General features: G+C 43.1%; 1 protein-coding gene across 1 annotated transcript in view; it reads left to right on the top strand.

Moving 5' to 3' along the window:
- The window catches only part of elp4 (elongator acetyltransferase complex subunit 4), a 54750-nt gene that overhangs the window by 13184 nt on the left and 16587 nt on the right, over positions 1 to 24979 (top strand). The window contains exons 7-9 of the mRNA XM_041940488.1: positions 1379 to 1567; positions 6396 to 6504; positions 8746 to 8852. Coding sequence (XP_041796422.1) covers positions 1379 to 1567; positions 6396 to 6504; positions 8746 to 8852 — 405 coding nt within the window. The remainder of the gene's footprint in view (positions 1 to 1378; positions 1568 to 6395; positions 6505 to 8745; positions 8853 to 24979) is intronic.

The raw sequence follows: 24979 nt of genomic DNA, 5'->3' as shown, positions 1-24979 counted from the left end.
GAACAAGGACTAATCTCCCTGAAACATATTGTTTGGAGTCTTTTGAGATGAGTGGGACAGGGGCGGCAGCAGGACTGAGCCTCCATAGAGACTGGCTGGTGATTAGGTTGTGGTCCCAGGCTGGCTGCAGCCTATATGGCTGGCCTCTGGTCCTTGGCTGGACTCTACTGGCACTGTTCCCTGATTTTTCTATAGGCTTAACTATAGGAGTTAAGTTTGGCCTCTCCTCCTGATGCCACAGCAACAGTCTTGTTACCACAGTTCCCTCCTGCTGGGCTGCAGACATAGAAATAGATTTCTAATTCTGTGACCCCCCCCCACACACACACACCAAAACCTGTGTAGGCAAGGCCTGTTAAACAAAGAAAGGGTATATCTAATAATGACAACACACTGCATTAATACGGAAGTATAGTTAGGTATATATAGGTGTAAAGCTGCAGCATTGATGTTGAAAGGTGTAGAGGAGGATGAATGTGGAGTCCAGTGTGAGAGTCCCCCTTTGGGAAACTATGAGCCAACTGTGAAAAACTCCCAGAAACAATGGGGTTTATTTTTCTTAGATGCCTGTGATTCTGAACGAGATCCAAATGAAGCTTAGGTCATACTGTTTAGGAGAGGAAGCGACGGGGTGCAGGCCGGAGGAGATGATAGAGGGGGAGGGATAACGGAGAGGAGAGGTTGGCTAAAAAAAGGAAAAAGTGAGCAGCTTTTAGGCCAGAGCTTTGTTAATCACTCTTGGCTCTCACCTCAGCAATCAGGAACCATCCTGAAGAAACCCCAAATAAAAGGCAATTGTACCAAAGGTTAAAAACCTCTCACAGTTTAGACGGCTCCTCCATTCTCTCAGTTTCAGTGATATATGTCCCACTACTCTTTGGCCACTTTTTCTCCGTCTTCATGAGAGTGGGTTACTGTTGATCTCTTGTGGTGGGGTGGGGGGATTTCAAGGGAAGGCACTCCACCCTTACCCAGGCCCCCTTGGCTGCAGAGCATCGCTGTTGTGCCAAGAATGTGCTGGGGTTTCTGGGTGGCGGCCATATTGGAAGCCTGTCTGACAGGTCCATTGTGCGTGTGTCAGATGGCCTCTGTGATTGGGCAGTTGTGTCCAGTCACGTTTGGGCACTGTGTTTCGATCGTCTGTGCTGGTGAGCAGACTGTCCAGTCGCTCTCTCCCAGAGTTTGGGAATACTACCCAAAACTGCACCTTTCCAAAATAACCCAAAAGCAGCAATGTATTTACCTTTAGATGCACTGTGAGAACTTTAAATCAAACTGTATTACTGCATTGTATGCGCTTGTGGAGAAAATTACGTATTTGCATTTTACACATTTTTATTACTCTTGGCTTTTTCTTCTTGCTTTTTCCTTCTTATAGTCAAAGTCCCGCAACATCCTACGAATTGGGCTTCCCTCTCTTGGCTCAGCTTTGTGGGGTGATGACCTGTGTTGCCATGACAACCCTAGAAACAGCCACGCCTTCACTACCTTTCTGTATGGACTGCGTGCTTTGCTGAGGTCGTCGCTGTCAGTCGCAGTAGTTACTGTGCCTTCACATCTCATCCAGGTAAGATGATGTTTGTCCCATGAGAACAACACGAGCATCAGAATGCACTTATAGGACAACAGCTGACCTGATATGTCACCAATATGTTCACTTTTTAAGCTAGTTTCAATTAGTTGAAAACACTTATTATCAGTCATTATTTTCTGAGAGGTGTGTTACTTTAAAGAATACAGTGATATTTAAAGTCTACAAGCCATAACTCATCACCTCTTATTGTGTCCTAAACCACTTACCTTAGATTGCCACCAGAGGGATGAATAACATGCTAAGCTTGAATTGACTTGGATTTAAAGATAATAGACAGGATTTTTTTGTGCGTGGGTTGATGTTTGGCCCATGTGCTTTTGCTTTGTCTTGTTCATTAATGGGGTACAAAGTTTGAAGTCTTTTGTTTTGGGGCCTCCTCCCGACCCTGTGATGCAGTGTCACCCTGGTCTGACTCAGGCCTGCGAGGGGCCTCTTCCCCCGTGCAAGAGTCCCCCCAACAGACACAGCCGAGTGCACACTTCATTCCAAAGCCTCTAAATCCATGTTTGTTTGTTTGGGCTTTTAATTACTTGAAGTTGTACACAGTGAGAGTGTGTGCCTGTGTATGCTTTTTATTCTCTTACAAATATCCCTCCTTGTAGTTGTATGTCTGGGGGAGGGGGGGTATAAGTCCGCGTGCATGCATCTGTGTACAGTCTGGCCTCTCAGTGTGAAGGTGGAGTCATCTGCTGAGGCATATGGCAAACCACAGCCCTCCCCCAGACAGTCGACCATAGAAGCATACTCACAAGAAAAGCCATCTGAGACTTTCTGCCAAAATGTTTTTATCCCGCCTTCACTTTAAACACCCGACTTTGTTATAGTTGTCATTCACAAGAGCAAGGAAGCTGCATCATCTGTGATCTTTTATACAAAGATATACGTCGATGCTTAACTTTCAGAACAGCTGTGTTGCCACAACATGCTCTGGCTCCAAGCCTGTATGCTCAGCGCACAGTGGCCTTGGCCTGGTCAAAAAAAGGTAGAGTGGCTAACTAGCAGATGTCAGCTGTGGTGGGAGCGGTCCCCCTGTCCCTCTCTGGCCTGGCCCCCAAACCCTTAATCTGTCCCCTCCCCCTTCTCCACCCCGGGGAGTGAAGTGAATGAGCGGGGGAAGATGAGGAGAGGGGGAAATTTTGGACTGAATCAGGTGTTGGGTGACTAAGCCAACATGGAGGTAATGAGAGGCTGTTAAGATGGGCACCAATGAAATGACCTTATGATTAGTTTAGTCTCACTTGATGTTGTTGTCATAAGAAAAGATTCTAATTGATCAGTTGAGGTCACCAAGGTGTGCAGGCTGCTCATTTTAAGAATTGACATGTTTGCAGGGCTTCTTTCTGCCAGTGTCTTTGCTTAGATAATTAGCATAGTTAGTGTAGCCTTTGAAAGACTGTCTAGACTAGTAGCAGTGGGCTAGCTGGCCCGAGACCGCACTGGACCCTCTATCCATTATTGAGCAGCTTGGGAAGTTGAGCAACTCACTGAAAGCCTCCTCACAGCAACCCACTGCCACAGTCCATCTGAAACATTAATTAGGCTTGTCCTAGCTTGGTCCTCCTCCATCCTACTATCTCCTGCTACCATGGCCATCCCCCCAAGTAAACACAAAATATACCATCTTCCCTAAAATGCACCCATATACACCTCACCTGCTGCTCAGACAAAGTGGTGTCCTGACCTATGCAAATATTTAGACTCAGGTTATGGATTGGTCAGGTGGAATTGTTTAGTACTGTGGTGGAGCAACAAAACCACCACTTACCGGTTCTTTTTGATAACCATAAACCCTCTACAAAAAAATTCGAACAGTACTCAATTTACCTTTTCATTTATTTTTACTAATTTAAATTTAGGGCTGCAACTAAGATTTATTCACATCAGCAATTCATCAATTGTTTTAGTCAATGAAATATCAAATAGCCGTGAAAGACTTCCCAGAGCCAAAAGTAACATCCAATATCAGAGATTTCATTTACTGTCAAATATGACAAAGAAAAGCGGCAAATCCTCTAATTTGCAAAGCTTGAACTAGCAGATGTTCTACAGTGTTCGTTATTTGTGAAATACAAGCTTTTAACAGCCTGTTTCTGAATTAAATTGTGAGATTAAATTTCTGAAAGCATGGCTGGCCTTATTATCTAATCAGCTGCTTTTTCTAATGTTGCTTAAGCCGCGTTTCCACTGCAGGAACTTTCCCCAGGGACTGGGAACCTCTGGGGGATTTCATTGCATTTTCACCACAAGGACCAGGGTTCAAGTTCATCATTTTACCCCCCAAAACGTCCCTAGTGCTAGTACTTTTCAAAAGTACAACAACTTTGGTATTGGGCTTGCAGCGCTGGACATTTCTGATTGGTCGATTACGCCCAGGATTTTATTTCAGTCACCATTTTTTAAAAATCTGCTGCCACAGACTAGTTTGTTTTTTTCTTCATTGTGCTTTGACACATTTGTTGTTGTATAGTCACACACAACAATAAGTCGTGAAGACAGCCGTCTGTTTTTCTTGTCAGCGGACTAATTTGCTTAATCTTCATGGGTTTTTAGACTGCGGTGGAAAGGTAGACAACAATAGGCTAAAGAAACCTTTTAGTTGCTTGAAAAGTAGTTGCTGGTACTAAATGTTCAAAGTGCTTTGGGTGGAAACACTGCTTTAGTGGATCCTTGCAAATTTCCAGATGTAGTTTTTCCATCTCAATAGTATTTTCAATTTTAAAATTGTTTCTATATTTTTAAGTATGTTTACATCACAGGTTTTAATGCAGGGTGAGAATACTAAAAGACAATACTCTCCCCAGCTACAGCCTTCACCCTGGCAAGTGATACAGAAATATCTGCTGCCGTACCACCAGACTACAAAGCAACTTCTTTATTCAGGCTGAAAGACTCCTCAATTTATACTGCACTTCACCCTAAAAATGCTTTATTTTATAACTTATTATTTATTTCTCCATTTATGTAATTTTTCTTTGAGTAGTATACCACTTGCATGTCGTTATACAGGCCCGTGTTGTAGAATGATAAATAAATGAAGCTTGTACCTGATAATCATCATGGTCACTACAACTGTCATATCAGTTTGATTTGTTTTTAAAGGAGAAATTGTGCTTGTATTCCCAAATGAAAGCACATTTCTTCAAGAAAATTCTGCTTCCGTTTTTAGCCTTGAAAGTGATGCGCATTTATTTTGTGTCATATATAGACTCTAATCTCCCAAGACGGCAGACAGATGGAAATGTCAGCCCTGCCTTCTTCATAGTGATGTATTGAATTTTGGGTCGACTCTGCACACACAGTCACATACACTTTCAAATAAGCAAACACAAGTACAGCACTGAGCCATACAACTGAACAAAACTTGTTGAGCCAATCAACTGCAATGAAAATTTGTGGTTCCTCAGTAACTGGTTACATGAAGGCACTGTGGTTTAGTCAAGGTAAGATACTGCAGGGTAAGATGGATGCTGGGCTCCTCTATGACCTGTCATTCAGTGATAGTCAGCTGAGGCTCAGGCTGTTCAGGGGATTTACACTGATGGAATCTGAGCTAATTGAGCTAGCGCAGACTTTCGTTACAGTTGAAGTGACTCTTGTTTGAGCCCCTTATCAATTATGAATAAGCTTTAAAAAAAGATGTACAGTTGAGGTGAGCGTTTCCCAGATCACCTCCTGAAACTCAAGGAGCTGTGGAGCCACGTGCATGTCTTCCTGCCGTCATGCTGCCCTTCTTCTGTACTGAGCAGCTCTGTGTGGACACTTTGGATTCCTCTGACTTTGAAACTTTTGAGTGTTTGCCAAGGAGCCTCATCATTGTATTTAAGTACGCAGAGAAGGATTATTATGACCAAGACAAACCAGCACACAAACTAGTCTCAACTCACCCTCTCGCTTGCTCAGACGCTATTGGCCGTACTGTACCATTAGTGTTCTGAATAATTTGCTGTAGCCCAACTCTTACACTGACTTTAATTGCTGCATTAGAGTGACCTCAGATACCCTGTAAATGCGGGTGGCCCTGACTGGTGGAATATGCATACTTTAAAAGTAGGACAAAAATGAAAAGGAAGAAGAAAGAGTGGGGAAAAGACATGAAGGCATGAAAACTGCATTAGGCGGTGGCAGCCAACACAGAGAGAAGGATGTGAATGATTCAGGAGGCAAAGGGATTAATAATGCAGGACTCCCTCTTTCCCTCCATCCCAGCGTCCCCCTCTCTCTTCCTCCCCTCCACTCCCTTTAGCCTTCGCCTCTACCCTTTTGTATATTTCTCCTTCACTCTCTCAATCTACTGTATTCGCCCCTGATTTGTCCTCTTTGTTGTCAGGTCACTAACCTTACCAGTAGGGGGAGCTCTCCCCATCGAGCCTCTCCTGCTTTCTCCCACTTCCCCTCTATCCTCCCCTGTTGTGTGCAGGTTTGACAGTGTGCGCCAACTGTGAGGCTTTTCATCCAAACTGTTGTTTGATAAAGTAAAATAATTTCAGTGTGTTGGCCCCGACTTTCCCCATGCCACTTTTGCAGATGTATGCCTGATGTAAGGTGTATGTCCATTTGCCTGCCCTGCCATCACCTGTAACCCCTATCAGTGCTCTTTCCCCTCTATACCTCATCACCCTCACCTAAGCAATGGGCAGAAGTGACCTGGCCACGGGAAATGATGACCTAATTTAATTGCAACACTGATGGCCCGTCAGGAGGCTTTTAATTACCTGCTCATGTTTCTCTCTCTCTCTCTCTCTGTCTGTCTCTCTCTCTCCCTCCCCCCCTCTCTTTCTTTCTCTCTCTCTCGGTCCTACAGGACAGAGCTCTAATGGGCAGCATAACCAGGCTATGTGACAATGCCATAGCCCTGGAATCATTCAAAGGCTCTGAGAGAGAGACCAACCCACTCTATAAAGATTACCATGGTAAGAACACACACACTCGCTTATCTTTCTGTCTCTTTTCCAACAAATACGCACACATACACGCAGGCAGTGCATTAAGACTGGGGCTGGGCTGTGGATGGAGGCAGGGCAGCCCCCTTGCAGGCCAGGCTGTCAGTGCGCGTTAGTGTGCTGCTGCTCAATCAGACGTGCTCCTCAGTAGACAGGCCGGGGGGGATTCAGCTGCCACGCTGTACCCCCTCTCCCTCGCACCCTCACCCCCTCCATCCCTGCCTCCCCCCCTCCAGCAGAGCCTCTCCTCCCTCTCCCTCTTTCCTCGCCCTCTCTCCATCCCCAGTCCCATACCCCTGAGGCTCTGGAGCAGAGCAGACCAACACTGGGGAATCGATATTCTCACCATCACTCTCTCTTCCTCTCTGCCTCTATCTCTCTATCCCTCGCTCAATGTCTCCATGGCCAGCATGCTCTGCTAATAAATGGATGGCAAGGCTTTCAGTCAGGGAAGAGGACACCGGTAAGGGACGATTGGAGAGGCAGAAACGTAGAAAGAGGAGGCAGGGGGGTGCAACATAGATTGTCCCTGCTCTTCCGGTCCTCACCATCACTTTTCCTTTATGATTTTACCATTCCCTCTTTCTCCAGTGTGCTTCCCTCTTTTCTATCACTCTATCACACTCTTCACGCATAAAGGTCAGTTTAAGCGAGTGGGGTATTTTTAGCCGTGCCTCTCGAACTCTCCCACTCACTCTTGCGCTTTTCCTCTCATTTCTCCCCTCCCTCCCCTCCTCGGGTTAGACAGCCCCGGTTGTGACAGATGAAGAGATGAGTAGTAAAAACATTCAATGGCAGATTTTGGTTTCATCCAACAGCATGTTTTATTTAGTTAGCACATCCCATACTGATCACTTTCCTCTACATTGTGAAGGCAGGAGGCATGTAAACCCATTCAACATATGAGTTTTGTAGTGCATCATTTTTAAAAATAATTGTGGATTACAAAAATGTTGTTTGGAATATGCAATTAACATTGTTTGAATTTCTTGTTCAAGAATAGTATTTGCCTTCTGTTTAACCAGCCAGAGAAATTCTGGTTGGGTTATGAAATGCATTTATGTGCATGATTGTTTTGATGTGTGTTCATGAGTGCAAACGCATCTGGTACGAGTGTGAGAGTGCGTGCGGATGCGCGTGCGTGCGTGTTTGCGGCAGCAGTTCAGGGCTGCTCAAAGCATGCTGGGAAGCCTGTCACTGCAAATCAGGCAAGGGGAAATCACCCAAGTGCACAGAGGAGAGAACCCACCATCCCCCACTTTCTCTGTCTGTCTCCCTTTCTCCATTACTCCCTCGATCCCGTCTTTTCTCTCTCACGCTCATTTATACCACCCTACTTCTACAGTGCTTTTTACAGTTTTATGAAAATGTAACTTTGTGGTGACAGGAAATGAGAAACTAAGGGTAAAAAACACTCCAAAGCTTCTTCTCATTCTTTGCAGGAATCCCGAGCTCGTATGTTTGTTCTCTGTCCCTCATTGCTCTAATGTGTCCTTTAATTTACAAATTTCCTTTACAGTACAACCATGCTTCAGCCTGTAGGGAAAAACAATGAGTAGCAATGCCGATATGTTTACTAGTATCTGATAACAAGTCATTTCTTCACAGTTTACTTCAAATAAAATAAAGAAAATGTTGATTTTTTTGCAACATTGTCAAAAACTGTAAAATCCAGCAGATGGATCCTTGAAATCTTCATTTTGATATGCTGACTGTGACACTTGCTTCAAGTAAAAAACAAGTTAGATATCAAGAGGAGAGAAACAGCACCCTTCAGTCATAAAACTTATTTGAAATTTACAGAAATCAGGTTAGTATTATATCATTTGAATTTTTTTACAAGAAAAATAGAAATGAAATTGGCTGTTATGTGTAAAATGAAGTCATACTATTTCAAATGTATTTTACAAACAAATCATCCATTTTTGAACTCTATAATGTTCCCCTAGAGCAGTTTTGTAAAATTGTTGTAAAATTATGTTAGCTGAATTCTTGGGGTAGCTTGTAGTAATTCATAGTGAATCTTGCATGTTTAATATAAACCCTCAAGATAAGCTGCACTCTTTCAACAAGTTTTTTTTTTTTTTTAGAACAATGTACACTATATTGTTTTTTTATGTTTACACTTTAACATAAAACATGTATATTGTGGATAGGACTGCAGAATTTTGTTTGTACTTTTCTTTTACACTCTCTCACTGACCTTCATAGGTCTGCTACATGTCCGCCAAGTACCTCACCTGAACTGTCTGGCGAGTAAACTCCCTGACCACAAGGACCTGGCCTTCAAGCTCAAGAGAAAACAGTTCACTATTGAGGTATGTTGTCAAGGTTACTCAGCATACCCAGGGCTTCTTCATAAACAAAACATAGTGTTCAGTGGTTCCACCCTCTTGTTGTATTTTTAATGCTGTCTCCCCATCAGATTTTTTTTTTGTTTTATTTTGTTGCCCCAATTTTGTTCCTCTAATGTGTTTTTTATAACTTGCCATGTAACCATTAACCTAAAACAAGAGCTGAATTTAGACAGAAAGTAATTATTTATGAAGAAAGCCATTACATTTGTTACCATTCTTCATCTTCATATCAGTGCTGAAATTTAGTGCTGATGATAGAGAGAAGTGTCTCTTATGTTGGCCAAGTTTTGCCAGCCTGTGTTTGCTTTTCTTAAGTTTTGCCAGCCTGTGTTTGCTCTTCTTCGTCTGTTATTGGGTGTCAAAATCAAAGATCAGTGTATTGATTTTACACTGTTGCTGCCACACTTACTCCAGTGTAACGTCAAGAGGCAACAGAGTGAGGAAAATGTCTCTCTATTTCATATGTAATGAAAAAAACAGGAGGCAGTTTAAGTTAAAGGTATTTATATTTTGATATACTAATATGAAATAATCACCACTCATGATATTGATGCATGGACATGTCCCCAGCCATCCATGATGCACCGCAACAAACAGGGTTGCACTATCAAAAACGTTTTAAGCCACTGTGGCTCTCGATAGCACAAAATATGTACATATAGGAGGTGCTGCTTACTTTGTCTGGCAGCTCGCTGTTTTTTCACTCCCCAGATGGCAACAGCCACAACCACTTGAGAAAAAGGAACAAAAGTCGACAGCAGCTCAATATTGTATTGTAGCCTATAAGCTAATTAAATACCAGTGTCATCAGTGGCGTTTTTAGGTTGAAAAAAATGGTGGGACAATCTTTACAGATGCAGGACCAGAAAACTACACTGTTTTAATATTTTCATATCCCTTCAATAATAACAATTAATATTTTGACTCTGCAAGACACAGCAGGACTAGATAAAATGAGGCAATTTCATAGTCATACAAACATCACTTTCACGCAGAAGGATAGCGAAAGGAAAAGACGAGGAGTGGTGTTTGGTGTAACCCAATGTTTGCAGTGAACGTTAGTGGGAGGAGAGCAGGAGAGGACTGGAGGAAGATGGAGGGCATCCCCATGAATCAGGGCAAATAAGTGTATCAGAGAATCAGGTCCAGACAGTTGCTCATGTAGCACGCAACTGGAGGTTGTCCGTGAAAAAAAAGTGACCTGATGTAATCAGATTGCAAATACATACTATGTTGGCAAGATGAGCTGAAAATCTTTCATTTATTGATTCTAAGCTGAAGAGAGAAGATTTGAACAGAAAGGAGGCCACTGATCCTTCCTGTGGGCAAACTCTGTGCAATCAGCTCATTCTCTCATTCTCTGACCAAAAAGAGCTGTCAGCTAGTTGAGCAGCAATAAGGTGGTCACCCTTTGAAAATTGCTGGTCAGCCTGTGAGATTAATATGTTGCATGCCTCGTTCATACAGTAGCTGGTGCTGTATAGGCGACTCTTCTATCCGGTTCATCTGAATCAGTTGAAAAATTTTTTTGTCTTACATTTTCAACATTCCCTTTGCACTGCTGACTGTAGTTGCATCAATAGTCTGTTTTTGCAGGTGGAAACATCCACCTCTGCCATTGAAAATAATTCCAGTAGCAGTAGGAAGGTGCAATCCTTAAACATTTGGAGAGCCTGAATGCCTCACTGATGTTGGCTTTATCTGGTCTTGGCTATATCCTGTGTCCTGCATGCACCAGAGCTGTGCTGCATAGCTCTCCAAAAACTGCACTGACAGCTCTAGTTTTAATGTTACACCGGTCTCCTCTCCGTTGGTGGCCTAGGAATGCATCTTTGTGTTGCCACTGCAAGAGCTGGAATTGTTTTTGGAGACCTCAAAAAGAAGGTGGCAATGGTTGTTCGGTCTGTAAAAAAACATCCTCAAAATGGCATTTCGCAGACATTCCCACTCATTACAGCAGCACCGTCATGGGTTTGTGCCATCAACTTGTCTTCTAACTTGTTAGACGGGTTCACATCAGTTTCAACTCGCACAAACTGGTTAAAACTTCTTGTACAAGTGAGACCTAGCCAAGACAGGGTCGAATAGCATCACCAAGCACATGAACAGGACAACAACAGGAAATGACAGTAACAACAGTAAGTACAAAAATGATTAATTACATATTGCACTGCAATAGACAATGCAACATTAAATTAGGCAGGTTAATTAGGTAAAACAACTGCAGGTGGTGGTGACCACCTCCAAATAGACTAAACTTCCACCTCAGTGTCTTCCCTGTACACCTTGTGCAGCACATGCAGTTGAACAGCTCATTCTGAATCGTGCCAGAGGTCCCTTTAAACTGGCTGAGCGTCATAGTGCTTCCGGAGGCTTGAGTCACCCTCACACGTTGTTTCAAATACCCAGTGGAAAATCCCAGGGTGCAGACAGTCCACGGACCTTTCATTGCCACGTAGCACATTTCACATTTTTTAATACAGTTTAAAACAGGTGATTACTCCACTGAGCTTCCCACCTGTTCTCCTAGACTTGCTGATTATGCTGCCCAATTCCCTGTTTGTATGCTCTGGCAAGAAAACCCAATGTTACCATGTTGTCCAGATGACTCCCACTGCTTTCATGTTTGGGAAGATGCTTGAGATCCTGAAAGCCTGGTCTGGATCAGGTACAATCCTCTCAGAAAAACAGACACAAGAAGCAAAAAAACAAAAACAAACGCTTTGTTTGACAAGCTAGTAGTTACCCATTTTTTTCCTTGAAAACCTCTCTACGTTAAATCTGCGATTGTTTTCACCACTAGGTTAATTTATAGCAGTATCCTGCAGCTGGTCAGAACCAAGGTGTTCGATCTCCAGTTTTTCAAAAGTCAGACTTCCAACTATTGTGCTTTGTGCTTCATTAAGACAGCATTTGCTCTCTTCTTTCAAAGAAATACAAACTTTTACCAGAACTATGAGCAATTGACAACAGTCAGTCAAAGAACAATGGGTCAACAGGGAGTCCGCCCCACTTGGCATTGACAGGAAAATTTCTGCCTTCCACTGTCATAGCCAAAGGGTTTGAGCATGTGTATTGTTCTTTTCCCTCAATCATGGCACTTGGACATTACGAGCATGGTGCTATCCCCATATAGTAGCCTCTGCAGCTAAGTGCACCACTTTCTATATTCTAAAACTATTCTACTATTAACACTGAAAATTGTAAATTGTGGAATAGTGATAGCAGGACTATTTTTTGTCATACCTTGATCCAGAATTATATTAATGTCTAAGTTACTCAACACCACTAAAACTCTAAATTAAACTAAAGCTGCCAGCAGATTGTCCACTTGGCCCAAATGCCCCATCGCCCTCGCTAAGTGTGATATCCAAAGGGCCTTTGTCACGTCCTCTAAGACACATTGGAGTGAGGTCTGAGGACAGAAATACACGAAAAATGTTTCCTTCTATGGGAGGTGTTTAAAACTTTTTTTCGTTTTTTACCATAGTTTAAAATCTTTTGATTAACTTGTCCCTTTTCAGTCTGTATAGGGCATAGGGCATACACACAGCACGCGATTGCATGGCCTTTCCTTTTCTTCTTCCAGTTTGATTTATGATTTCTCATCCTCCTTTTCTTTCTCTTCCTGTCAGATGCATCCATTTTGCATGTGTCACATCATCACTCTCACTCAGAGCAATCAATGTGTCACTGAACTACCACTCTTGAGACAAATTAAGGGGCCCTCCTCTTAGCTCAGGCTCATGATTGGTCCTCATTACATTATCATTACCTTATCACACCCTCTGGTCCTTGGCTCTTAGTGAGTCCTATTGTCTCAGGCAGGAGGTGAGGGGGAGGAGAGGAATGCCCCCCACCCCCTCAGACCTTCGCCGCATCCTACGGTCAACCCCTCCTCATTTTCTGCCAGCCGTCACCATCCTTCTAACCCTTTTTCGGCCCGCTCCCCCTCCTTTCTCTGACCCGCTGAATAGGCCACTCCAGTATAGATTTATAAGGTCCGTAAAAGTCAAGGTGGATATCCTCAGTGGTCTTTTAATTAGGCCTCTGTATTGGGCAGGCCAGGGGGCTGAGGCCTAAAGCTACCCTGTAGCTCTGTGGGGCTTGGATACTGTGTCATATATCCCAGCAGCACATTGTAAAGATCAAGCTTTGTCTGCTTGCCTTGTTTAAGGAGCTTTATTGGAGTTTTTTGTTGTGTGGTAACCATACTCTATGCCCCTTATATTGCCCTCACACACATAGCATTACTTTACAAAATTCTAAAATGGCCATGATTGCGGACATAAAAGAACGCGTAATATGAAATGTCAGTCAAACGTCAATCACAGTCCTTGGCCATGACACATTGCTATGTGTCAGGGAATTTCCCAGAGAACATTGTATCATATCACCAGTCATGCATCAAATCAATCAAAACACGGATTAGTCATTGTTATACGCTATTATGCTCTCATGTTGTGTTCTCTGGCACCGTGATTGGCTGTCATTAATTTGCACCTCACCTTAGCTGGAGATGTCACAAAGGTATGAGTGCATGTTGGCTCTGCTTCTCCGTGTACGTATACCTGTGCAGAAGTTTGCATGCAAGAATCCTGTCTGCTCTGACTACGTGGCTCATCGTAGACTGTGTTTGACCCGGTGGTCAACTGCCTCGGTGGGCCACTGATTGACACATGAGATGGTGATTGGATTCTAAGCCCAGTGTCTGAAGTGTGACAGCTCACACCATCCCTGCTAATCACCTCATTTACTCAAGCTGCAGGACTCCTCAGCCTGGGGCCACATAATACAGAATTCTCTTACTGAGATTTTTTTCTGCACTGCTCACAGTCTCTCTTCTTCTCACACATCCATCGTGGTCAAGATAGAGAGCCTCTCTTGCTGCTTTGCGTGTCTTTCAACTTTTGACTCCTTCTCCATATTTTAAATGCAGCGAATCCAGCGTCACTCGGTGTATCATCTATCAGGATTCATTTGTGAAATGTTGGTGGTAAATGACAGGTGATTGACAGTGCGAGCTCCTCAGCAGTTGGGTCAGGCAGCTACATGTCACCCCAGCTGTGCATGGAGCCATGCTGGTAACTAATTTCTTAACTGCTGTTTGACTCATGCTTCTATCACCTAGCAGCTCAGGAACGCGGAAAAGTATTTGTTTGCCAGCACATTGAGCACAGGTTTTGTCGATAAATACATGTTCTTGTATTCAGTTATTAGTAATAATTGATTTTTCTTCATTTGAGAGGTTTTAGTACATTTATTCCCTAACCCTATACTCAGCACCACCATCAAGGTTCTGTTGGTCTCGTGATAAGGTTGCCGCGGTAACAGTTGACGTTTCAGAGAGTTCAAGCTGCGGTTGATGAGCAGTTATTAGCCATGACGCCTGAAGCCAGAATTAACCCATAGCCCTGTCTGAGCAGGTAGGGGAGTGTTAGGTGTTTAGACAAGATTAACACATTCTCATAGACACACACAAACATTGCTTACTCCCACACATAGAGATATTGACATTCGTGCAGTAGTACAAGCACATGCTTATTGAGAAACACACGCGTGCACATATGTGACACGCAATGTGTGTGAGAATTTTTCTCACTCACATTAAGCCAACACAGGCTTCTGTCACTAGTTTCACCATGCGAGATGCTTTGAGGATGAAGCTCTGAAGAATGCAGATGGTTCGCAATTACATTCTTCTAACCTTTGTTTGACCCTTGAAGCTGACAGGCAATGTGCCTGTGGGGTACCGGGGTGCCAGCAGCAGGTCACAGGGTCAAATACAGTATAAGATGGGGATTTGTGTCAAATTAGTCTCCTCTTAGAGAGGCTATTTGGAGATGTCTGTTGCACTGATGAGCTCTGTCACTTGGGTGGCTGCGTTGTCAGTGCACATGTATTGGCTTTAAGGAAATTTTTAAGTTTTGTTTTAATGATTTTCTTGTTTGTTTGGTTTTTTGTGTGATTTTAAAGTCTTCATTGGAGAGACTAAAAGAAAGATGAATGTGAGGAGGATGACACATGATGAAGTTCCTGGGCCAGATTCAAGCCCAAGATCTTGCTGTGCCTTAGGCCACACTGATAAATGTAGGAGTTGTTGTCATTCATACTTTCTGACTGTTTCAGACCAACATCCAAGTCAGAATTAAAAAGAGGGAATCTGAGATTTTTCTGAAAGCTTTGACAAACCCTGATTCTAAAAAAATTGCGCCGTGTAAAGCTTAAGTAAAAACAGAAAGGAGCAAACCGTCAATCATTTTACCAAGTGTTCCTGAGTCCATGCAGTACTCTTTTCAATCATGATTTTCACAAAGTGGTGAACCTCACTCCATCCTTGCTTGTGAACAACTGAGCCTTTCCAGGATGCCTCTTTCGTACCCAATCATGATACCATCACCTGTTACCAATCAACCTGTTTACCTGTGGAATGTTCCAAACAGGTGTTTTTGGAGCGTTCCACAACTTTCCCAGTCTTTCGTTGCTCCTGTCCCAACTTGTTTGAAAATTCAGAATAAGCATATATTTACAAAAATCAAAGAAGTTGATGAGGCAAAACGTTAAATATATATTGTCTTTGTGCTGTTTCCAGTTGAGTTTATGTCCCAAAAAAAGATTAGCACGTTATCACATTCTGCTTTATTTATGTTTTACACAGCATCTGACCTTTTTTTGAATCAGGAATGTATTATCTGACTTCATACACACGTTCAAGCCGACATTAGCCCTGCATGAAAAAAGGCAGCCCCCTCATTTGTCTCCACAGATGTGGGGGTACCAACACAGAGGGTTCTGACAAAAAAACGTACATACATACATGCAAGTGTTTCTGGTACATACATTTATAATGTAAAAACTGTATTTCCACTCTTTACTTTCCAATTGCCAGTATGTTTTCTAAAACCTGTGTTACAGTGTTATAAACTGCTATGCAGTGTTTTGGCATTTGATAGGCCTTGAAACTTATGGATCCTTTTCCCAACATGGACTTCCTGGAACAGCACATCCCAGCTAACGCAGCCCCTGGACTGCTTTAACACAGCTGTTTTCAGTCTGAATGTCCTCAAATAAACACCAGAAAAGCTAAACAAACATGGATGCCTCGTGTCAGCTAAAGCGCCCATGCTGAAGATAATCAAACATCAATTTAAAATGCTAGATTGACTGTGTACTGTATTTTTAACCCTTATGCGATCGACTCTCAAACATCTCGACTTATCTGATGATCTTCCATCCCAAGTGACATGAACTGTACATCAGCCAGCTGAGTAAGTTTTTAAGCTGAGTGGAGGGGAAGCAAAGCGGGACCAGAAAAACAGGATGAAGATGATGATGAGGGTGCTGAGTAGAAGAGGACTTAAGGAGAAGAGGAAGCCAAACTGAAAGAGTCCGAGGGAGGTGTGTAGAGTAGGTTAATGTTTCTTGGCATGTCCTCAAAACGCCTTTAAGACAACGCCTGTGTCTGCCCCCTGTTGAAGCCTGTGGGTGCCGAGGGAAGGGTGTTAATGGACCTATGTGAGGAACAGAGCGATGGCTTGGAGAGGAGGGGGGAGGCATAAGCGGAGAGGAGCAGTTAAGTGATTCTCAGGTCAGGTCTAATTAAAATGAGGGCTTTTCCTCAGAGGCACCAAACCGTCTTATTGAGAGAGAAATAAAAAGGGAGGGAAAGAAAGAATTGTGGAATGCAGAATGAGTTAGACAGAGACCAAGTCCTCAGGGCTTGTTTGTGTATTTGTTTATATGTTTGTTTGTATTCCATGCCTGGTCGTATATCTGCTTCCCCATGTCTCAAATAATGTTGAAAAGAACTCATATGGAGAAAGAACTGAACTGGGTCATCTAATATTTACTTCCATTAGTGGATCACAATGACTATTCGCAGACTGAGAGTAAACTAAATACAAACAATAGCCTTATTGGATGTCCTGAACCTATTAGTAGCATGCAAATCCTCACATTCTTCATACATCTACCAGTGATTTCTACATGTCTTTGGAATCACGATCAGATGGGAATGGACCTTTGGAATAATATTCTATTTGAATAATTTATACTTCCTCCCTTGGTGCACACCAGCCTCTGTCGCATTTTGGAATGAGGTGTGCTTATGGTTTGTGCGTGTTTGAGAAAGAGAGAGGGAGAGAGCCCGGTGCAGGCCAGTCTGTGGCACGCGATCGGACCCCTCAGCCGAACAATATTCACAACATACATCAGATTTGCATCTATTATTTAACAGCCATTTTATCTATTCTGCAAATGCGCATGTGTGTTTGAAAAGGCCCAGCCTGTAAGGTCCCCGTGCTGAGTCTTGGGTCTGGGTTGGGGGGGGGGTGCAAACGTGTGCATGTTTTTTTGCGTTTGTTTGCTGACTTCTTAAATACTGATCTGTGTTAAATCTCTAAAAACCAAACCCACTTCACTAATGCCAAATCTCAGGAAGAATCCTCTGAGTTTTAAGGCTGGAAGTGCAAATTTGGCCCCCTGCAGTGGCGTGCTGATCAGAGCTGAAGTCTGGGCACAGGGGATGTGCTTGTCCTAACAAGGTCAAGGTTCAGAAATCATTAAGGACACCAGCTAAAACAGTCCAAAAAGAGTTTTCCTTATTTCATTGTAGAACACCCAGGGAGAAAAAGTAGTACCGATTGTTTGCTATAGTCAGGTCAAAGCTCAGTAAGAGAATATCTGGGACTTTGCCAAATGTGCTGCCCTCTATACTATATCAACACAATGCCGAAACGTTTCTTGCAAACATGCAGTGTTAAAGGAAAACAAAACAGGGCATATGGGCTCCTCCTGCCAGACTGAGTAAGAGTGTGGTCTGCCTGAACTCGCCCTGGAAGTGAAGCTGTTTCGTCAGTGAGCAGTGAACCCTTAACATAGTCCATGCACCACTCAGCCCCCATCAGACTAGACTGGCTACATTGGACTCAGACCTGATTAAAGTAGCCCTAGTTGTCTTCAGCTCCCATTAGAGAGAGTAAGGGAAAGAGGTTGTAACTTACATGCCACCCTACATCCATGGGGTCTTGTGGTACTATGGTGTATGTGTAAGTGTGTTCAGAAAAGGCTCACCATTACCATAATGGTAGTGACTGGGGAACCATAGGCCCCCTGGTGCTTATAAACTGGGTCTTCACTGTATCCTTGGCTTCTGAATCATTTTATTGTTAGCTCCTAGGCTTGAGAAAATAGGGTCTAATTCTGCCTTAGGTCCACTTTTTTTGTAAGTCCAAAAAACTGTTTGAAAGAGTGGTACATTTGTTGACTGTAAATCCTGTGCAAAACCTATTCTGTTTTTCCTCACAGTCAAGCATAAATCATGATTTTCTTTTGATCCTTTGTTGTGTAAGTGTGAGGTCATAAACAGCAGTGAAAATGAACGTATCTGTTGTGTGTTTCATTTGAAACATGATCAAATGATTAGCCACTCTGCAAATTAGACCACACAGAATCGGACATCTGCATTTGCACTTTTTCAAAAGCTACATGTTGGTATTTGGAAGTCAGAAAACTCAAGTGCAAAGGCAGCGTTGTTAGTCAGACTGGGCTAAATAGTGGCAAAAGGCAGAGGTTGTCCTTTTTTATTTTGATATAATTCCAAACCAGGTATTAGTCCAAAGCAGCCAAAATGAAACAGTCTCTTAATGCTGTTGGTCCACAGACAAAGTTAAATTTGCCATCATGGGCACAAACAGCTCCATGGTCGGAGTGGTTCAAAGGTGGAATGTTGATCCGGAGCAGGAGCATCAAACTCAGGAAGGCTCTCTGCTTGGGTCCTAAAAATAACTTTCCCACACTCTCACCGCTCAGTGTCCTGGGGGGGTCAGGAGGAGGAGTGTGTCTATGTATTTTTCACTGTGTCTGCTCAGTGTTTATGTATGTTGTGCTGCCTGCAGTGTGGTCAGATTTGACAACACAGATAATGTGTCGAATGGGATGGTGTCCACACAAATATTCAGATTGTTTTACAAAACATGTGTTTTCTAAAATGGTTTTCTTAAGTCTCTTTTTCTTCAGTAGTTTTAAGGGCAACGGAACACATTTGTGCATTTTTACCATCATTTGGTAGAGAGTGGAGTCGAATGGACACAAACATTTTGAAATAGATATGACCGAAGACTGTACTTTGTTTAAGGAAGGTAAAACCTAATTCTGATGTGTCTGCCACTTTCTGAGATCATTTATTGTTGACAAATCTTTTTGTTTTATAAAATACTTATTGGGTGAAAGGATCATTGCTGATATAATTCCATGGCTGCTTCCATTTAGAAATCATATAGACAAAGATTTGTCATCAACAGCTCTTGCAGTATGCGATAGGCTGTATTGACATACCGAAATTGTGATCACACAGTTTGAGGTAGCAGAAAGTTGGCTCTTTAACAATACTGCTATTGGAAAGTACTCAGTCATGTCTGTCATGGTTGACAATCAAATATCAACATTTCTTAAAAGCTTCTTTTTTCCGCTCTCACTACAACGTGAGACCAGTGTCCTTGAAAAGCCTTTCCACGTGAGGAGAGTCCATTTCTGCACTCCTTACAACAGAAGATGTACGCTTACTTCATTCGTTTGTTTGCATCACAAAAAGTAGGCTCAGAGATGCCGGATCAGTTAGACAGTTAGCCTTTTTTTAAATGCTTTCTCTGTCAGCTGTCCCTCAATGAGTCCTTGCCTGACAAAAACAAATTGGGTCTCTTGATCCTCTTTCTTTCTCTTTATCTCCAAGCACACCATAAAGGCATTTGTTTCAGCTAATCATGGGAGCTACTTAACCCCTGCTACTGTGAATATGGTTGTGTTTAAGAAGGATTCACCCAACAGTCAACACAGAGTTGTTTAAAGTGGTGTTGGCCATTGAGAGAGCTGCTGAATGTAGCAGCGTTCATGAATTTTATGAGGGCAAGTGTCCCTGTCCTTCAGAGTTCACAGGTGGCTATTGAAAGGCCCGGCCAGATGATGGAGGATAGTTAGGATGCATATAGAGCCCTGAATAGACTTTAATTACCCTCAGTAGATGAGTTGGAGGGCCATTCGAAGGGCAAGCCTGCACTTCAAAAGGCAAGTTAGAGGGCAAGGTGATGATGCCTTATCAAATATTTTGCGACCCCATCAATGAATCAGGGTGCATGTGTCAGTCAGTGTCTTTTTGCAGCAAAAATAGAACGATTTTCTTTGTGCATCCATCTGTGTGTGTTTGTGTGTGTGTGTGTGCACGCTACCTAACACGCATACATGAACGTGTGAAGGTGGGGGTAGGCACTGGGTGGGAGAATACTCCAGTGTGTGGCTTAACCAAACTTTCCTTTTGTCCCTAACAATGATGAGTGATGATGAGTGACAGGGGTGTTAGGAGTGGGATCTGGGGAACAGAATGCGCCTAAGCAGTGCTCACCCAAACTCACACAAAAGGCAGCAAAAGGTCAAATCTGAGGCAAGCGTCTTATCCACCGGCATATAATATTGCACCACGTTATGCGTCACGTAATTAGCTAAAACATTTCATGCCACTTTGCTGTGCTTGGCCTACCAGTGTTGTTTTTAAAGCCGTTTCACTACCATCTTGAATTTTGAAAAAAAGAATATACAAACTGCAGCAGTTATTGATTATCAAAGGCCTTTCTAATGGGAGTCTTATCCTATTGAGGCCCTGAAATACCACTCGCCTTTTCTTTTCCCTCATGTTAACCTTGAGATGCTCTCACTCTCTCTCACTCTGTCTGCATCACTTCCTTTTATTAATCCAGTCAAACTGCATATCAGTGTATTGTCTCAGTCTGAAGCAAGCAAGAAAACATACGCATTTGTCCTTTTGTTGCACAAAATCCATACATTCTGCTTACACAGCCCAACCGCACACGCAGAAACCCCTCCCTTTACCCCCGCACACACATTATGCCCCACCGCTAGCTGGGGATGAGGAAGACTTGCGTGCAAGTGTTTCCCAGGAGGCAGTTATAGACTGAGGGTTCTGAGGCCCGGGGATGGCTCTAGATGGCGGTTAGCGAGGAACCAGTATTTTTTTTTTTTTTTTTTTTTTTTGCCTGCCCTCCTCCTACCCCTCCCCCTTTCTGAGCTCAGGCAGTGATCATAATGGGGGGTGACAGCTCACCTCTCCCTAGCGTGCCTACGGTCCTCGGAGCGTTAGACCCCCCCGTGTAACCCCACCACCACCACCACCAAGTCCCGGAAGGCCACAAAGGTTACTCCATATGTTAGTCTGAAGATTCTTATAAATCTTTTTTTTTTCCGTAGACAAGTATATTTTATGTCGAGAAAGATTTGTGTGACTCAAATCAAATCAGGTATATTTCATCTTGATCCCCTCATCATGAGTATATTTACCCAATATGGAGTCTCTTTCATTGTTTTATTATTTATTTATTTATTTATTTATTTATTTGCTCTGTCATCCTCTGCTTCCTGTTCTTCTATGAGAGCTGCGACTCAGTGGTGTGAAAAGATCCAGGGCCCGGAGTTTCACATCTATTAAGGGCTTCATGTTTGGAGAGGGAAGTGATCTGATGGCCTGATGTTGTACGCTCACTTACACAGACTGTTTGTATGGGGACGTCATGTACACTTGCTTCATCACCCGCTCTGAATGTGTGTGTGTGTGTGTGTGTGTGCGTGTGTGCGTGTGTGCGTGCGTGCGTGCGTGCGTGCGTGCGTGCGTGCGTGTGTGTGCGCATGTATGCATGTGTGTGTCTGTGTGCTTGTGCTTACCATGCATTTAGTCCTGTATCCTTATAACGTTATTTTTGGTTCTCCTTAACATTGTTTCATCACTTTATTTGAGAAAAAGCAAAACACACACCTTAGCTCAAACTGCTTAGTTCAGAAAGTTTTGAAGAAATTCTGTATTATTTGTTCACTCAAACTTGTGATGGGAATATTTTATGTCTCTGTTGCAATAAGTTTTCACTCATGGAGTGACTTCATTTACTCATATCAGAAAGAACCTGCTTACCTCAACAAGAGAAAATATCCCACTGAACGTCCCCCTCCAGATAAATCTCACAGGACATGAAAAGTTAATAGCCTCCTTTGATGCACATCCTTAAAAACACTCTGAGATTCAGCATTCATCGTTTGAGCTTTCTGCATCAACAGAAGTCTTGCAAGGAGACGGGAGATGTAATGCGCAAAATTATAATTAAATCAGTACAGTGAATTTCTCGCACCCTTCAATAGATAACGCATCTTGGTGTTTGTGTGTACGTGTGTGTCTTTGAATCTTTGCAAGAGTGCTTAATGCGTGTGCAAGACTTGGATAACCGGCCAGTGAAATTGTATAATGAGTAGTGTGTGTATTGAGAGGGGGTTTGCGTGCTTAGATGGGCGAGGAATAGCGCACAAAAGCATGTGTAGTGGTGAATATTAGAGTGGGCAGAGTGTTAGCAAGGTCACTCTGTGTACAGAAAGAAGTGCTTTCCCATCTCAAACTCACTTACTCCCCCTCTCACCCTTTCTTTTGTCAGAGGCTCCCTCCCTCTACTCCTCTTTTTTTAATCATAGTGAGCTTTTTAAGAGTGTTGCTCTCTCTACATTCAGAGCCCTTATCCCAACTTAACAGCCTTCACATTCAGCCTTTTCACCTCATTTGCTACCAGACACAAAGTCAGCTTGACATCTTATAAGCTGGTCCCTGTTTTAAGATGTTGTAATCATGGCCAACATTCAAGCTAAAACTCAATCAATTGCAGCCCCCCCCCCCCCCCCCCCCCCCCAATAACAACAGCGACAACAAAAAAAAGGAAAGACGATCTTATTTGGATGGTCTAACAGAAGTGCAGAGACACAGCAGCGCTGCTGTGGGAATCAACCTATGTTAGAATATGCAAGATAAGTGCCAAGGGGGGTGTGTGCAGCTTCCCGGCATCCTGTCCAAACACCCTGCAGGCTATAGTGGAATCCCAGCCACGCCCAACATATCACCTCATATGATGTTTGGGGACACATTCGGCACCTACTCTGGACACGCAACATTTTTCTGAGCATTTTTTTTTTTTTCAGCCACATGAGCCGTCTATCTTTTCTGAACGCGGTGTACAAGTGTATCACCACTTCTGGCCTTAATGGCAGCCTACATATCAGAGAGGAGGCACTGGCCTGGTGTAATCTGACTTGTCTTAATTACAGGCAGTATCCAGTAATAGGCTGCTTCCATAGATATCAGCCATTAGAGCTGTGTCTCTGACGGAAGAGGCCTGATTGGCTATGAGGTAGGTGATAAAGAAGCCATGCCTCATTTACCTCCAATTTTTTGTTCACACATCCCTGTATTAAAGTCAAGCGTGAAGATGGCAAAGGACTGTGTTAAACTGATTTATGTGCCCTGCTATGTGGTGGTAGCTAATCTGCTCCTCCTGATTGCATTGTCAGCAATCAGTGCTGCTCTACAAGTAAATGATTTTACTGGATGGAAGTTGTTTCAGCAAAGTTTCAGCACTGAAGTTTTCTATTAAATGCTGCCTTTTCTGGGCTCATTAAAATTGATATGAGTCGGGCATTGTGACTTATATTCTCTATCTGTTGTAAGCTTATAAAAGGACCCTGTCCCGGCTTTAGGCTTGTCTGTGTGGTTTCACTTACAAAACCTCAAACCAGCAGCTCTTGTCTGCTAATTGAATGAAACCACAAGAAGCGTCCTCAAATAGACTTTACAAACTTGAACTTCTTGTTCAAGTTTGTAAAGTCTAGCAGGCTTTTACCGTTTCCTCTCAGCTATCTGCACTTGTCTGCCTTTCTTTTCTCCCCACAAGCAGACACAAGCCCTCTGACCGACTCATTGTGTGCTCTCCCTGAGGGTGAGCTCTGACGCTATGATTTACATTGGTGTAAATGATGACCAGAAAGATATTGACGATGCATTCCCAATCCTTCCATCTCACACATTCACATTGCTTTTGACAGCACCAGAGCAGCATGTGATCGGATGACATGATACGTTTGAGTAATTCCACAGACGGCTTCACCATCCATTTCAAATGCCATAAAACAAAGTCAAACCATTAAGGATAATATACCCATTATTAGTATGGAAATTAGAAATGGAATGCCATAGAGTACTGAAAGCTTGTCACTTGAGTGACAGTTAAAGACACTCCTGGTTCAGTGCACTGTATTTAAGATATGTTTGATGTTTTTCAAACTCCACATTTGGCATATTATCCTCGGGTGGCGGCTCACACCTTGTTGGTATTTAAGACAGATTTCTACGGATATTGCTGGATTGTGGTGGTGGTTGCATTTAAGGGTGCAGCTCCCTCATAACAGGGAGGCGTCGTCTGCTGACAGATCACTGTCTGGATGAGAGAGCACAGCAGCATCCCACCTCATTACCGTAGCAACACACTAACCGAGGGACCGACACACTGCTCTCTGTGATTAAGATGTAAATTTCCTCTAATTGGAATGTAAATTCATACATTTATATGAAGACATCAGCTGTCAGATTGCAATATTGTGTCCTTTTTTCTCCCTCTCCCCTGTTCCCCAGGCAGGGAGTAGGTGCCTGTAATCTGTATCATTCTCCCGCAGCCCATCCTGGGATTTGCCGTTTGTTTAATGTCGGGTCCATTGTCCTGCATCCAGCCCGTCATTGTAATGCTTCCCATTCATGTTTCTGTGTTTTGTTGCAGTCTGATTTGCTCTCGCTACCTGTGTTTGTTCCTCCATGCATGGCTGAGCCGTCAGGGCTTTGGGGAATGGGAGGGACTTTGAGACGGGGCCGGGGTCATTGGGTGGCCGTATTTTGCGTGTGCATCGATTACTTCTGCTGAATGTTCCTCAATGCAAATAAGTCTGCCACTTTGAGAGGAAGCACATGTATCTGAAGTAATTAATTTTACCCTTGAATGCCAGCTGTGGTGTTGGTGTGATGTGTTCCAAATTGAGCTTTCTCACCAAAAGGTGTTAATTTAGGGATTTGGCAGATGAAGTAAATGTGTTTGCCAACATATATGGCCCATATAAGTGGGATGCATTGTTTCTGTCCCGCTAATTCTGAGGTTGGGCCATCATGTGAGTTTACACTGTGATATGGCAAATTGAAACCCAGTCTTTTTTAAACTGACACCATACAA

This window comes from Chelmon rostratus, chromosome 1, assembly GCF_017976325.1.
Source record: "Chelmon rostratus isolate fCheRos1 chromosome 1, fCheRos1.pri, whole genome shotgun sequence".
Lineage (NCBI taxonomy): Eukaryota > Metazoa > Chordata > Actinopteri > Chaetodontiformes > Chaetodontidae > Chelmon > Chelmon rostratus.
The sequence above is the reverse complement of the archived record's forward strand: the minus strand, read 5'-3'. Positions and strand labels throughout refer to the sequence as shown.